Consider the following 17,620-nt stretch of genomic DNA (forward strand, 5'->3'; position numbering starts at 1 on the left):
GTACCCAAACCACCAAATTTCCAGTTCCCCGGTGCTGGAATTGTCTTCCTGGCCACTCTACAGTATTGCCATAGTGCCTGATATCCTGGTTGTTACCAGTGCTGTGTGGCTGGCATCACACAGCACATAAAAAAAATTAATGTGTTTTACATAACAGGTCATTTGTAGCCACCTCTGTGCCAAATTCGGCACTGATAGGCAATCTTGTGTATGTGAGGGTCTGGCAGTTAAGGTATCAATCCTTACAAAACTAATTTGACATTTTCACTTTTTCCTGACTGGGTGACAAATTAGTGCATGTTATGCTGCATTGCTGCCTGCTCATTTCTTCTGAATGATTTATACCTGGCTTGCATCATTGTTTAATCTGGCCCACTATGAACCAGCACAGAACAATTTTGTTTTCTCTCCATTTCTCTAACAATGTCCTTCCTTAAAGGAAAATCCAGTGGAGCTAATTGCACATGTTTATATTTAAGTGGGGCAAGCACCTAAGCAATTAATACTTTGATTCAAATGAAGTCTGAAATACCCATATGGTTTAGAATTAGAACAGTTTTTTACAATTTTTATAATTTTTGATTGATTATTATAAGCTAATAGATGGAGACAGAATGTATGTTAGGAACTTTAAAAATTATTTTTCCCCCTTTATTTAATTAGGCAAAAAATAAGTTCTGCTTTCTATATCAAGATAGCCTTTGAATACAACTGGAAAGAAAATTTTAGTTTCTTTTTCTAGTTTATCCATGTAAAAGACACATTCACGTCTTGTGCCATCTACTTTCTTTTTCTTTGCATTTCAGAGCAGCTTTAGATATTACAAACTGGTTAACACCATGGCAGAGGGCTGTTGCTTTTACTTTGCTTGAGCTTCATTGCTCAGCAGCAGGACTGGTGAGAGAAATATCAGGAATGTTCAGGATATGCACACTAAAACCACTAAAAAACTAAAGAAAGAAATCAGAAATCTTTGGTCAGCACCAGAAACAACAGGAGGTTATCCTGGATTGAAGTTTTATGTGCCCAAACATGGAGCAGATCTCTGGCATCTGCTCAAGTCCACAGTTTAAATCAGTCAGAAGCCATCCTGCGACAGCTCTGCCCTCCTGGTGCTGTGCTCTTTCACACCCCAGCTTCATGTTGGGTCTCATCCCCTGCTGCTGTGCTGCCGCTGACACACAGCTTGTCCTCACTGAAGACAAGAATTCTCCATCCCAGTCTTCTCGTTCCCAGTTTAATTTTCATCGCAAGTGCCCTGTGGAGCTATGGGGCACTGTCCTCAGCCAGTGCACAGCACCCCGGGACTGCATTACCCAGCACCAGCCCTCTCTGTGGGGCCAGCAAAATCCTCCACAGCTCTGCAGTTTGCAGAATGATGGATTAAAAAGTGGAGAAGACATAAAGCAGTGCTGAGGAGGTTTTATATGCTTGCTTTGGACTAATAACTACTAAGGCAAATAAAATTTACAGGGTAGAGAATGATGCAAAGCTGACAGGAGCCCCTGTCCATCAGCATAAGGGGATGATAAATAAAAAGTTCATTTTATATTAGGAGAAAGAAATGTTTCTTCCCATATATAATGTGTTGTATTTATGACTGCCAGGACCAAGAATTGGACGTGATAGAAAAACGTGTTATTGTTGATAACAGGAATATTTACAGATGCCATTATTAATGGAAACTATTTGCAAGTGACATAAAATTTCATGCTTCAGACCTTAAGGCAATACTTATTTATTAGAGATCAAACCCCAAGCATGAACAGTAAACTATGGATTACTGTGTTACTTTCTCATTTAACAAGACCCTAATCTGTTATATAGTCATCTCTTAAGCCAGCAACACGTGTCAAGTTGTCCCATTTACTTCACTAGAACCTCTTGAGTGATTAAAGCAAATAGAATTTGGTAGCAAGATTTGACTCTCAAATGCATGTCCCTATCCTCTTTTTGATTTTGTTAGTCTCCAATCAGTCCTAGATTTCTGTCTCTGAAACTGTTATTCCAGATATTAACTCATTAACAGTGTAGAGATGGTTTTTTTTTTTTCCCTGCTCAATATTTGATCTCTGTGGCTGCATAGGAATTAATTGGATTTCTTCCTGCCATATTTCACTGTAAATATGTAGCCAGTTTCTCACAAACTTCCAGTCTTTCTTCGCGTTTCTTCTACTTGTTGAACATCTGTGGGATTTTTAATTCCTGTTTAGTGTTCACGATCAAACGCTTGCCAGAATACTGCAGTTACTCTAATACTTGGTGGCTTTAAAACATGTCACTTCACTGAAATAATCAGACTTTTTAGAATAAAATATTCAATCCTAGGGGGAGAAAAAGGGGGGAGGGAAAGAAAAAAAGGCAAGAAATTGTTTTGGTTTTGCCACAGGGAGAATTTTTCAGAAATGTAAATGAAGATTAAGTCAGCTATGAAGGGTTGCAACAGCAATTTAACATTTATATTCATTAGACAGAGAAGCGATCTGCTGCTCAAGTAGTAGGGATATACCTGCTTGTGATGTCTCATTATCACATTAACCATATGTTTCATCATTCACTGCTATTCTTTTACATGAAGACAGATGTAAAAAACAGTAAAGTAGTTATCACAGTGATAACCTGTCTAATGTTACAGGTAAAATTGGCTTCCTGTGCTGGATATCATTCACCCTATTTCACCCCATTGTCTCTATTTCTAATGTTTCCCAGCACTTTGATCACTTGCATCTACATTTGCAGGGGGAAGGTGGGGAGCAGTATTATGGCAACTCTCTTAGTGGAAACATCCTCAGACCCACTGCTTGAGTTCATTAGACACTGTCTTAATTTCCAAGCTTTATAGCCTCCCCCTTCTGTGAACTTTCTGTACTCCCTAAAGCATCTGAAAAATACTGAGTTTTTCTTTCTTCTTAACTGCTGGTTACAAAACGGACAGGAGATAATATTGGTGATAGGACAACAAAACGGCACTTCAAAAAAAGCACAGTCTCAGATTCTGAAGAGCATGCTTCACGTGTTTCACGTGTTTTACGTGTTTCACTCTGTTAGAGCAATTTAGCTCAGAGCAAGGCTTTAAATGTTCTTTAAATGAAGGTTTTAACTTCCTAGATCTGCCTTGCTCTCTTTCATGTATAATAACACTTTTATTTATGATTATCAAGAGTGAACATTTAAGAGTCATTTTCTCTAGACTCACTGTTCACACAGGCTAGCCTGGTGATACAGACTCAGCAGTCCAAGGTGTTAATTCCTAAGCTGATCTCTTCACTCCAGACAGCTGCAACGTAGCCTCATATCAAAAAACACAGCTGGGGAGGCTGTCTTCATTGCTCATCAGCCCATATGGGTGTAATGGGAAGAGGAGCTCTTGTAGAATCCTTTTTGGACGCAAGTAACCCCAATTCCACGGTTACCTGAGTCACTGTTGCAATGTCAATCCATTTAGTAACACTAGACAAAGGCAAACTTACTCCTGTAACTATACAAAAAGTGATTTGGAACCAGTTTCCCCATACAGGAATAAAGAAATAGAAATCACAATGCATTTTTTGGATCAGCTGATAATTTTTTTAATTATGATTATATGTGCTTTAGGGAAAATACCCTTCCACAACAGAAATACTCATTAGTATCAAAAAAAAAGTGTATAGTGGGCTTAGACAAGTAGAAAATTCAGCTGTGTGATATTAATGACTAAATATTAATCTCTATGAAATTTTTAAAATTTTATAAGGAAGCAGTATTGGCACAGTTCTGCATCTGTAGAGTTTTCTTGGATGTTTTATTGAGCCATATGCTGGCAGACAGAATCTATGTTAAACCAGCCTCAGAACTGCTCTGTTCATCAAAGTCTTAATAGCTTTGCATATATTATAATATTTTTAACATGCCTTGAATTTCCTCCTGTTAACTGTATTGTGGATATTTTTTAAATATATGCTTCCTACACAAGTAAGTAGCCTACCTTCCCTAATTCCAACCAGTGCACCTGGAAGGATTTTAAAAGGTTAAAGTGTGGCGTACCATAAAGTAGAAGTTGCTGAATAATATTTTGTTCCAGTATATTGATGCTATTTTCTTAATATACTGTATCCATACAAAACTCACAGTTCAGATGATAAGAACAGGGAAAAATAAATCTTCCTTTATTTTTCTTATGAGCTTTATCCAGTAATCTCAGAAGTCCCAATGTGTACCTACCCAGCACAAGTCTTAACATTCATAGCCTCACTAACTCTTTTTCATCTTCACTGTAATTTGGGACTCCCACTTCCACCCCTTCCTGTTTCCTTGTTGAAATAAAATGATTCTGTGGATACCCATCTGACTCTGAGAGGCACTTTCAAATAATAGTGAGGTTCATGAAGAACACAACGTTACCCCACGGTAATTTTTAAGAAGCACAATCTTAAGGTGATTTCTGTTGTCAAGTTTCCATCAGATTAATCTTAATTCCTCTCTTTCTCTTTTCTTTTTTGTTTTTGCTTGTTTGTTTTTTTTTCTTTTAATTCTTTCCATAGCTGTAACTTATACAAGTTACAAAAAAACACCACCACCAGTACCCCCTCGTACCACTTCCAAGCCACTGATCTCCGTCACGGCACAGAGCAGCACAGAATCCACCCAGGATGCCTATCATGACAGCCGGACTCAGAGGATATCCCCATGGCCACAGGATGGGCGAGGGATGTACAACTCCACCGACAGCTTGGACAGTAACAAGGCCATGAACCTCGCCCTGGAGACGGCGGCTGCCCAGCGCCACGCGGCCGAGAGCCAGAGCACCTCCATACGCACCAGTGACAAGGCCATTCTGGTGACAAAAGCAGAGGAGTTTCTGAAGAGTCGACGTTCCTCTATAGGGATCCAGGTAGTCTATCATTAACATCTGTCTGTGAAGAATTGCTTGCCTTCTTTCTGTAAATAGCATAGAATGAGTCATTCAGCTTCACTTGCTCTAATAATCTAACAAACAACCCCTGGCTGCTTAGCGTTAATTGCAATTCACATCATGGCTGTGCAGAAAATTCTTTGGCTAATACACTGTACATGGGAGAAAATGAATGAATAAATCTCTAGGGAGGTTACCTGTCATTAACACTTGATATGAAAATTATACTGCAGAGCTACAGGTGAACAGCATGTTCATCTCCTTCCCTCCATGAATTCACAGTCCTGTTTATAGAATTTCACCAGCTTTAAAATGCTTTACCGTATTTTTTCCATTATATTTCTCTTTTGACCTTGAAAAATGTGCAAAGCCACTCAATCTTCAAGAATTCTACCTAAAAGAGACCCTTCCCCTTTTAGTTGTGCTGGAAAGAAGGTACCAAAAAAGAGAAAGAAATGTTCTGGTGTAGATACAGCATAATTAGAGATGGCAAGTAATGAAATAACATTAATGAACGCAGCCTTTGAGCATTCTTCCATTTGTCCATCAAAACCCACAATATTTATTTCACCTGAAAAAATCTGTGTCAAACTGTGGAAAGCTCACTCAAGTTCTGTTGTTTCAGGCAAATGAGATAAGACAGTTCCAAACACAAATTTTGATTGCTATTCCTTCTACTAAATGGAAAGCACTAGATAGCTAGAAATGGTCATTTGTTCAAATCTTTAGGAAATACCAAGTAATAATAAAAATAGGAAAGTTGAACTTAAAAAGAATGTGAAGTCCTTTGAGACAGAAGCAGAGGAAAATTTAGGCTTCTGTTCTGCTGAATATTCCCTTTTACATCACTGGCTCCACTTCTATGCTTACTTTTGCTAGATCAGCTATAGAGAAACTGACATTTATTTTGACATAGGTGTTGTGGAGACAGCACAGTCTCATAGATCTTGAGAAGGAACATAGATCAACAAAGATCTTGAGAAGGTAATTGTCCATGTAAAAAGCCCAGTGAGTGACTGTATATTAGAAATATACAAGAATATAAAAGAAAGTATATTATTTTCTTTAAAAAGTAGTAATTCCATTTCCATTTATTTCATAATATAGTCATAGAAAAGTGTTTGGGTTAAGCATGTCACAGCTGCCGATTGAACTTAACAGGTTAACATTTTAGTGTACTGTAATTTTGCTGTTCCATAATGCATTAGACTAATGGGAAGGAATCAGCTTTGCCAGAAAGCTGTTTGTCCATTTCTTGTCATAAAAGTATTTGCTTCTGATTCTTCAGATGCAGAAGAGTAGAATTAAATTTGATAACCATGGCAAGATATTAAGATGGCTACTTTTCAAATGTTTTACAAAGTAATTAGTGCATTCTAAATTGTTCAGAGAACGGGCTTGGCAGATAACACTGAAAAGTTCAAAGGAGCAGCAAAGAAATCTTTGGTACCTTTTAGCCCCTAACCTGAAACTTACTCTTCAGGAAGGAATAGTATCTAGTGTTGTTCTTATCTCTCCTTTACAGCAACTCTGCACAGTCGTATTTATCAATGTTGGTGTCTTGATTTGGTCAGTCCTGATATTCCAGCAATTAATTCTGGAACTTTGATTACATTGCTTGATCCTGTTTATTACTACAGGTGATGACCAGTACTTTTCACTGGGCTCTGACCCTTCTGTATGTGTGCTGTGTTTAATAATATGTGCTTATAATCCAAAAAAACACCTGTGCAATTATTTCCATGGAGGCAGCGGATCTTCCATAGCAACTTGTCATCTGACACTTGGCCTGCAGCATTGGTCCTCAGATGCACACATGGAGAAAGGCAAATGTTGTTTGCAACAGCAGGTCTTAGAAGGATGAGCTGTTTGTCATCTTTCAAGAAATACAAACTGCTTGTTTGTACTATTTCGCATTAGAGAAGGTTGAATTTTCAACAGTATCCTGAGCACATTTAGTTGTTTGGGATTTTTTCAGCACTAAGCTTCAAACGTCACATTAATGAGAAAAATACATTTCTGCAGTATTTTAAATAGAAAATGCATTTTGTTATGTTGCTGTTGCCAAGCTGTACAGAATAAAAACACAAGGTAGAATGTTCTTATTGCAAACTACACAAATAGTAATTTATGCACACAAAGTACAGTTGCAGTATTTAATTTCTTTTAGACTTCTGTGTCAAAGTACACTTTGGAAAAGGATGTTTTTTATTTGCATATTTCCTTGATTGACTAAATGACTTGTTTTCTCATTAGCATTCCATGCCTGGCTAATGCATTGGATTTGCATTTATTTGCATTAGTTAATTTGCTATCAGGATGGTTAATTTGTGCATTTTTTAATGTTCCACTCCTTTAACACATTGATGGGAGAATGCTTGCCAAGAGAGCTTCATACAGGAGCAGAGAGGAACAAAGGTGCAGAGGGTGCCACTGCAAGTGGAAATGCAATGGACCCACTCCAGAGCTCCCTTGTCTTTCAGACATATGATTTGTGTAGTGTATATGAAGTGAATAGAAGTCCTTTTAAAAAGCCCTGGCATGCTAGCCATGTGCCCATAGGGTTGGTATTCCCATTCACAGAGAAGCCAAACTCCTAGGGAAGCACTGGAGTTACTATGAACATCAGTAGCACCCATCTGCAGAGACAGAGAACAGCACAGATACACTAACATCTCATGGTGTGTTAGTCCTATCCCAGATGGGAATTTTGAACAAAAAAAAAAAAATAAAAGCTTTGGAAATGAAGCTTTTCCAGAAAATATCTGGGGGCCTTTGGGATTTTTTTGGTTTTATTTTTTCCACTGACATACTTAAATCAAGACAAATACCATCAGGCGTAGTCAACAGGCACTGGGAAAAAACATGTTGATTTATAAATTCAAATGAATTTCAAAATACTGATTTTGAGATTAAAAATTTAGTCAGCAATTGTAACAATATATGAATATAAAAAGAACAAAACTCTTGTAATACTAGTAGCTATAAACTTCATCTCTGTCTTCTATCATGACAGCAAAAGACTAATCAAAGTATTTGAATTAAAATGGAGAGTAGAGATTGTCAAGAGTAAAATAAGCACTAAATCAGAACAAGGTTGTTGCTAAGATATTTTCTGGGATTTTCCTCACTCTTTTGCACACCCTGGTATATATGCTAATAATTAACATTCAAAATCTGCTCTAGTTATAAACCATTTCATAGTAAAGCATTGGGAATGTGAAATATATGAGAAAACATGTCAAGAAATTCCTCCTTATTAATCTCAAGTACTTCAAATCATGCAGTCCTTTGTTTCTTCTCCATTTAAAAGGCATTGAGGCTTTCAAAATGAACAGAAACCCCGGAAATGAATGAGATGGAAACAAATGTTTAAGTGTGAAGGCTGATTCATGGTGGTATTTTTGGAGACAAGCACTAATTGTAGCGTAGAGAATGGACTCAGTCATCTTCATTTATCATCAGCAGATCACGCTTCAAAATACCTAGTGGGTTTTTTATAATCTCCAGAATCTACATTAAACAAATCCTGCTTATAAATTAAAGGTTGTATCCAGGGAGATTAGTGCAATAGCTGACCTGCCTAATTTTTTTGTGACAAAAGGGGATCTGCTGCATAACTTCATTATATATTTATATAATTTTTTAAATGACATTATTCATCTCACACGGTAAAAACGTTGTTCATGATATTCTGTGCTCTCAAATTAGAATTCCCCTTTAACACAAAGCATTTTGTACCCATATTGCAAAAGTGCTCAGATAGGCACCTACATTTTCTTTGTAAAGTTTAGGTTATACCACCTTTGTCAGTGCTCTACTTCAGTTTATACACAGCAATCAAAAGAAATATTTGCATTGATTACACTGGTCTTTGGATCATAAATGATCCAAAGTTATAGAAGTAAGTATTGTTTATTCTCCTCCTTAAAATGACTGTTAGACTGTGCTTTTGTGAGAGGAGTGTATGAAGTCCTTTGCCTGGAAAAGTCAGTGAATATTCAGAGCAATTTGCCACTTAGCATTAAATGCACCAAAAAAGTTACCAGTACCCTCAACTGTGTACATTATTTTCTTGCTACAATCTCATACTAACTTGACATAAATCCTATTTCTAAACTCTGGCTTGTCTTTTTAGTAAGAAGTCCTTTCTTAAAAGATCAGAGGAAGTTTTCAAGCTGCTCCTTTTAGTAATTAGCACTTACTGTACCATGCCACGTATTTGAGTAGTCCAGATGTTCGGCTGGGAAGTAGCAGAGTGGCAAAATGGAGCTCAGTGGTGAGACACAAAAAATCGCACAAACGGGAAAGTATAGGTTTATTTTGCTGTGTTTCTAAAAATTATTTTGAAAGAATGTATGTTTTTGGCTGGTTAAACTATTCCATCAGTTAAGGAAAGCAATAGTAGCTAGTGCTGTAGTTTTATTTGAAGTGTTTTTCCTACTTTGAAGTCACTTCATACAAATAAGATCTCCCCATACCTAAGAATGGTTATCTGAATTCACAATTACATGTACTTGATCTAGTGTCAAAAGTAGTGTTTTCTACTCTCTTTTAGTCTTGTTATCACTGAGAAGCCTATGCAAGAGAGGAAGGGTGAATTATTCTCCTTCCTGTACATCATCAGAGAGATTGTTTATGAAATTCTAATTATAGAATGAATTGGTTACAGCAGTGAAAACCCATTGAGGGCAGTGAAGTCACATGGGGAGACATAATGCGGCCTGAAGGACTCTTACTACTAATGTTTATGAGAGAGAAGCGAAAGCCAACAGGTTAAAATCTGTTTTCTTATGCATTGAATATATTAACTTCAAGTCTACCTTTGAGACGGTATGTATAGAAGCTTAGACTGGAATTTTTAGGATGCTGCAATGTTATGTTGCAGTGCTCATGTTTAACTGCAGAATAGGGCTTTAATACAGAAATAAAAATTGGTTTTAAGTAGTTTAAATTATTATCTAAAAAAGTATAGTAAATACTTTGAAGGAATAATTTAGTTCATACAGTCTTTGCTAGAATGAGTGCCTATAAGCATACTAAGATTGATTATAACAAGCGAGTTACTTGCAGTAGTGATTTGCATTTATTCAAATAATTTTTTGCTCGTATAATTTACTTGTGGATCCTTTATTACCAAGGCAGTGTTAGTATCTGATAATTAGATTTCAAATTTAGAGCTGTATCAATCAGCAATGGCTGATCTCAGTCAGCAGTGACTGATCTCTGGGGATTAATAGTATTGTCTGCTCCCTGTATAGACAGCAAAGAATGTGAAGGGATGAGTAACTTCATTAAAGGAATGTGAAGGGGATGGTTATGTCTTTGTGAAAGGTAAGACATAGAATCATAGAATCATAGAATATCCTGAGTTGGAAGGGACTCACAAGGATCCTTGATATGATAGAAATAATCTCAAAGTGCTCCATTACATTTGCTATAAATGTTAGAAGCCTAGTGGACATAAGCACATAAGACATTTTTCATGGCATAAAATGCCAATTTTTAAGGAACTTTTAGCTCTTTTTTTTCAATGAGAGAGGATGATGGTGTACTATATTAGATCCACTCCTCTCTTCTGCTTTTGGCATGACTGGCTATTTTTTCTTTCCTCTTTTGTGTGACACTCCATCCTAAATATATAAAGATAAAATTTTTTGCATTATTTTGCTTTACTGAGACTGTAGGCCAATTTGAAAATATTAAGGCTTTTAGAACACATGTAAATATTAAAACAATAATGAATCAAGGAGAATAACAACAGATTTAGTAAGACTTATTTGAGTTTCAAGAGTCACACAATCAAACAAAATGTATTACTTTTTATCCTCTGCTCATTTGAGTTTAGCCTGGGCAATCTGATTAAAGAGTTTCCTGCTGTTTTTAGCAGGAGTCTTTATAATATCTGTCATAGAACAATGTAATTTATTTGTTCATTTTTTTCTTTATGATTGCAAATTATTGTCTTATTTTCCACTTTTACTTGTGTTGTTATTTGCCTCCATTTTACATTTTGTTGGTTGATACAATATTTGCAATCCTAGATTTTGCCTGCACACACAGACACACAAAATTGGCATTCTCCTGCTGTTACAAGGCATAGTGAGAAAATGAAAGCATTAAAATATCAAGGCAATCATCAGGTCATTTAGTTAGTGTCATTCTTGGCAAGCTGGAGGAAGGATAATTTGGCAGGATCTTATATTTAGAGATAAGTAATATCATTTTATTTTGATACCCTGATCATCATTTTTCTGATAATTTTTTTTGAATAAAATTTTAGAGCATATTACTTCATTTGTGCCTGTGAATTCTAGGTGTCAGTTGCATACTGGGTAAATTACTCAGGATTATATCTCCAGGTGAAATGCCAGTAAGAAAACACTTGAAAACAGATAGATGAAAAAGACTTTTTCTCGATGTGTTGCATCAACAGAAAGATACCGACCCATTCCAAATATAAAAGGTAAATCTGCCTCCACACATCAGAAGCAGAGTTCAAAAGAAGACCTGCTATTTCTCACTAAACCAAACAATGTTGCTGGCAAAAACAGGTATGTTTTTGATATGCAATAAGGAAGAAGTATTGCAAGTCTGCCTGCTTTGTTCCAGAAAAAATTGATGGACCAATTGATGTTCTCCGTAGGGGCCTTTCCTTGTTTATTGGACCACCATGTTTCCAACAACACTATGTCTGAGCTGCTGAGACATCTTTGTGGAAAGCAAAAGTCTATTCTCTGTCCATTGGCCACTGCTCACCTCCAGGGTGTTACTAGCCATGTTACCCCATGAGCATAATATCATTGACCCTCCTTACCCTATTTCTGTGTTCAGGAACCTGGCCTATACCTCATACCCCGGGACTCACTCCCTAGGTACCAAGGAGCACATTACATAAAAATGGTTATCCTAAGGATATCACTCTATTAAGGAAGTGCAGTGCTTTGGAAAGGGCTGAAGCAAAAACTGACATGTGTGGAGATGTCAACGTGGCTTCATCTCTCTGGCTTTGTCTCAGGTCTGAACTGGCACACAATGTCCTGTCCTTCCATACTGAGCCTTATGAGTGAGCAGAAGGCCCTGATAAATCCTTTGTTCCCATCTGTTCAACTTCTTCCGTATGGCCACCCACAAACCTCTTTTCCCTTGTCAAACCTTAAGGTTTGTAATCCTGTGGAGCCTGTGCCTATGTCACTGACACCATCATCTGGAGTTGCAGTTCAGTTGAACAAGTTCAAGAAACTTGATCAACAAGTGGAAGTAATAAGAAATTATGTTGGTCTTTTCCTTTGGACCCCGTCCAATAGAATAATAAAATACATTAGATTTATCGAATAGTTTCGGTTGGAAGGGACTTTAAAGATCATCTAGTTACAATCCCCTTCCATGGGCAAGAACACCTTTCACTAGGTCAGGGCCCCATCCAATTTGGCCTCAAAAACACTTCCAGGGATGAGGTATCCACAGCTTCTCTGGGCAATTTGTTTCTAAGTTATGTGACTTAACTTAGACTGACTGGTTGCTTTGGGATGAACCCCAGTACCATAGCTCTTTGCAACAGTTTAGACTTCCTGATTACTCCAGATGTTCATCAAACAACCTCATCCAGGAAATGTTTACCCACCTCAGATATCATCTTTCTGCTAGCATTCCTACAGGTGACACCAGGAGCCACAGTCTAAGCATTTTGTGTTATCTGCTCTTACTCCCTACACAGTCACAGAATGGGTCAGGTTGGAAGAGACCACAGTGGGTCATCTGGTCCAGCCTTCCTGGTAAAGCAGGGTCATTCCAGAACACATTGCACAGGACTGCATCCAGGCGGTTCTTGAATACCTCCAGTGAGGGAGACTCCACAACCTCTCTGGGCAAATTGTCCCAGTGCTTAGGCACTCATTCAGTAAAGGAGCTCTTCTTTGTATTCAATTTCTGCCTGTTGCCTCTTGTCTTATTGCTTGGCACCACTGAAAAGAGCCTGAAAATATCCTCTTGATATCCCTTCAGATGCTTGTAGACATTTATAAGCTCCATAAGGTCTCCTCTCAGTCATCTTCTCTACCTCAGAGAATAAGTTGAGTTCACTCTTCAAAACATGTCCATGCATATTTGACTGAGGTCTCATTGCAGTAGTCAAAGTTGCAAGTGTAACTCCTCTCTGCTCCCCCCCCCCAACAGCCTACATATCTCATTCTTTGCCCAGTTAATTCAGGAAATGAATATGTTTTATATGCAACTTTCCTCAAATCGCTGAAAGGACTAGGTGAATTCCTAGTCTGTCACTTAGACTAGAATTTATTATTTAAGGCTCTTTTGGACTCCGTCTTTCCTGATAGATATCTCTTTGTGTTAAAAACTGGACCTCATAGCTGCTTTGCTTAGAGCAATGTTCTTTCAGAGACTGTGGCCCCCCAAGCAGCTGAATCTTCTCACTCATGTTGCAGCCAAGACCCACCTTAACTAGGAAACCAATTTGCCTGTCATTTCAGTTGGTTGTTCCGGCTTTTTTTCCTCCAAGCTGCTACCTCTGTGGTTGAGGCTTTTTTTTACTACTAACGTCAAGAGGAATCTTTCTTTTTATACTGACAACGCCACATTCTGGAGACTGTTACCGAGTCTGATACTTCAGTTCTCTCAGTGCACTGCCCATATGGGTGAATATAGCCAGCTTCTATGCAGCTGCCAGGGTGGAGACAGATGGCAGCAAGCACTGTCCCCTAGCCCTTATGCAGAATAAAGGGAATTGCTGAGAAATGTGTCTTTCCCAGACTGTTGTCACACTCATAGACACAGGTTTTAGCACACCTGTGCCTGGTGCTACACTGTACAGTTCAAGCATGCTATTAACATTTACTAAAGGGTTTCTGCACTAGCTGTTCTCGTGAACATCTCCAAGACTCACACACAGGTAAATATGAACATGTGCTAATTGCTAGCTGGAATTCCCTTCCATGTGAATGTACACTGAGCTATTGCTTAAAGATGGGAGGAGAAGTTACCACCAACTTCCTTCTTCAAGAAGTGTAGTCCAAATATGCAGTCATTTTCCACCCTCCTCCCACCTTGTCTCTGCGTCCTTTCAGAAACCAGGTGGGGTTGGGACTGTGCAGCTGAGACACAGCTGCAAAGACCATCAGGCTCTTTCCAGAGATGCCTGTGACTGCTGCAAGTGTAAAACTTTTCTTGTCTTTATGATCAGATATATTCTTTGAATTCACAAATGGAGTGTGCATATTGAAAAACTGGTTGCTAATATTTTTTTTTCATTGAACAGTTAAAATATCATTCAGAAGGAAAAGTCAGTTCTCTTTTTCTTTTTTTCCTGCCTCTCCCTTGATTCAGTATAATTTGCATACTGCAGCACTTGCTCTCTCTGTGTCAGAGACTTGGGGGCGGTGTGGTGGTGGGGAGTGCTATATAAAATCCCACAGAAACTTGCAAACACAAGTCTCAGTCATGAAGGAATCTACTGTGAATATATTTTGGTAAGTGTATTTCAGATGGGAATACTATGAAAAGCACATAAATTGCCTGCTTGAGATAGCATTTTCAGGACTGTTATTAAAAAAGGTGAGATAGGGCATTCTGCTGTATCCCTTACATCATTTAATGGTTTTATATTTGTCAACACAGTTGTCGATAAAATTTCATTGCTCCATTTTTTTTTATCACTCACAAGCTTATGGGGCTACTTGAGATTTTATTTTATTTTGTAAATCAAGGACTATAATGAGACTGGTTTATAATAGTATAAAAAGGGGTTACCCTGTGGATTGCTCATTCTAAGAACAGCCCTTCCAGACCAAGATTACTCCCTGTTTCCACCAAACTGAGTAATTACTTCTGGGCTTGAGATAGGGAATTACATAGCAGAAGTAATTGTGCAAAACTTTAGTAAGACACAGCACCAAAATAGTGATACTAGGGTGAATACCTGTTGTATTTATTTTACTGTGCTAAGTGTTTCTTAGCAAGTAAGAGATAAAATATATAATTAATTTTGAATGAGGGTGTGTAGAAATAGTGCTGAGTTGTCAATGCTCACTCTGCAGATGTATCTTTTGTGTTGAATTAGGTGGAAACAGCAACTGATTCAGACACTGAAAGCAGAGGCCTACGGGAATACCACTCTGTTGGAATACAAGTGGAAGATGAAAAACGGTAATTTAAGCATGTTCAAAAATCTGTAGTCTTTCATAACACAACACACATTTGTAAACAGAGTTAATAACAAACACCTGGCAAGTGCTGCCACTAAATAATTCACAAAGCCAGATTTACTATATGCATGCCTGTCATTTGGTAAAATTTGTAGAAATTACTTAGCAGTTGCTTCACATTTACTTAACTTTCCAGTTTTTAATTGGAGGGAAGGAAGTGAAAGTGTTAAATTGAAGTAGTGGCTTAATAAAATTTCATTACTGACAGAACAAATACTAAGAGCTGTGTATTGGAACAGTCTTCCTTTGATAGGACTCCTCATGCTGATCCAGGCTTTTCCTGTCCCCACAAGGAGACACAATCTTAGGATGGTACCTTTATTCTAAAGTAGAATCAGCTTTTTGATTTGTTCAGTCCTTCTCTACTTTTGTAAATCTGCTGGCCCATGTACTGACCCACAGGTTATCCCTGCCAGGTACTGTTTGTCACATACTGGACCAGGACCATTATATCATTTCACAGCAGCTGTCTGAGAGTATCTGGCTGCTAAGTGCCTTTTGCCATCATTGACTAGAAGTAATTTGAGACAATAGGCACCAATGGGAAAAGATTTCACAAATAATCTTTTCTTCTCTATCTAACATTTTAACACAAAGCTTTTCTAAAATGTCATTATTTGGTTTCATATAACAGGGGAAAATCAACCTTTAATGGGCATCCTGTAAGACAAAAAAGACCTTCAACCCAGAATCTTAAACCTGCTGATACTATCTTTCTTTTATTGCAGGATTCCCAAAAGTCCTAACTCAGTAGATTTTCAGATTTTTCTGCTTACAATTCTGAACATTTGAAAAATTTATATATAGGTACTTTATAGACTTCTATCAGGAAGTTCTAGTTCTGCTAGTTATTTCCAGTTGATTTAGTAACGATACATGTTATTTTGTAATACGAGAAAAAATCAATATTTGCTTCCAGAGATAATTTAAATTATTTTCTTTCGTGCCCTTGCTTAGATCAATGATTCCACTATGCATTTTGTTTTTTCTCTCTGTTGTTACTCATCATCTAATTTTAGTGAGATATACACAAAGAAAAAATGTGTAACATACAGTCCAACGAGAAGAACAGAATCCACTCACTGAAACATTATTCTGTGTCTCTGTACAATCACATGTTATTTTTATGTCTTAGTATCTTTTCTTTCTTCCCTCTTCACCAAGGCATGGACGATTCAAGCGTTCAAACAGCGTAACAGCAGCCGTCCAGGCTGACCTGGAACTGGAGGGTTTTCCAGGACACATCACCATGGAGGATAAGGGACTTCAATTTGGCTCATCATTCCAGCAGCACTCAGAGCCCAGCACACCCACCCAGTATAGTGCAGTGAGAACTGTACGGACACAGGGACTGTTCAGCTACAGAGAAGATTATAGGACCCCAGTTGACACCTCAAACCTTCCACCACCAGAACCCTGGCTAGAGCCAGCCATTGAGACAGTAGAGACTGGTCGAATGTCTCCTTGTCGACGGGATGGATCTTGGTTTATGAAGTTACTACACACTGAAACTAAGAGAATGGAAGGATGGTGCAAAGAAATGGAAAGAGAAGCAGAAGAAAATGATCTTTCCGAAGAAAGTAAGAACATTTCAGTATCTTTTCCTATAGACAATTGCTAAAATAAGAAATCTGTTAGGATATAGCTGTGAGCTGTGGTTTCTCCTCACTCATTCTGTAGGAGCAAAGAACCATAAGATATAAGAACACTGTCCTGCAACTGACTGCACAAGATGGTGTTTCCCAGAGTAAGGTTCTGTGGAAGTAGTTAAAAACCCAACTCTAGAGTCCAGTCCAGGATCAAAGTCTGGTATTACACAGAGCTCAGATGATGCAATAGCTCCATCCACAGCTCCAACTCTGACACATCCTTCCCACTCACTTGTATGGCTCCAATGCTTGGCCCTTTGCCAGGGCACACAGGGTGGTCCTACATGAACACTCTTTTGCCCTTTTCCTGACCTCTGATTTTGCCTCTTATTTGTGAGCAGCCATTTTAAAAATGCTTCCATTCCTTTACAAGCACTTCAGCCTGTTGAAAGAACAGAAAGCAGTAGTAGGCAAGAACAATAGTTAAAGCACTTCTGCAGTTAGACAGGCATATGCATTATTAGAAAATTCAGCTGCATTTTCTTATTACAATTTTGTCAAGAATCATTATTATTCTCTCATGTCCTGTGGACACCTTGAAAGGAGTGATGGGATAAAGTGAAAAATAATGTAGACTATTTTGGAACAAGATCCAAGACAGCGCTAATGATAGTAATATATCAAAGTGGTCCTAGGACTCAGTAGCCAGCTCCCTGTGATTCCCTTTGAGGTCAATTATCCTTGTTCTTCAGGCTCAGTTTTATAAATATTTCAATCCCTGACAATCTGAATTATTGTCTCAGCTGAGATTTTCTCAGATCACAAATGAATTCATATTAAGTTTTCTTACTAGCATCTTTCCCTGCTCTTTTACAAATTTCACCATCACCTCTGAGTGCTGTTTCCTGATCATTTTCTTTCCC

At 38.0% G+C, this 17,620-nt stretch overlaps 1 protein-coding gene across 16 annotated transcripts in view; it reads left to right on the forward strand.

Annotated features, from left to right (window-relative positions):
- Window positions 1–17,620, forward strand: part of DLGAP2 (DLG associated protein 2) — a 466,127-nt gene that overhangs the window by 427,041 nt on the left and 21,466 nt on the right. For all 16 annotated transcript variants that reach the window (XM_048296314.1, XM_048296315.1, XM_048296325.1 and 13 more), the window contains 3 exons: window positions 4,521–4,870; window positions 14,964–15,049; window positions 16,273–16,688. In XM_048296314.1, coding sequence (XP_048152271.1) covers window positions 4,521–4,870; window positions 14,964–15,049; window positions 16,273–16,688 — 852 coding nt within the window. The remainder of the gene's footprint in view (window positions 1–4,520; window positions 4,871–14,963; window positions 15,050–16,272; window positions 16,689–17,620) is intronic.

Source organism: Corvus hawaiiensis, chromosome 3 (assembly GCF_020740725.1).
Source record: "Corvus hawaiiensis isolate bCorHaw1 chromosome 3, bCorHaw1.pri.cur, whole genome shotgun sequence".
Classification (NCBI taxonomy): Eukaryota; Metazoa; Chordata; class Aves; order Passeriformes; family Corvidae; genus Corvus; species Corvus hawaiiensis.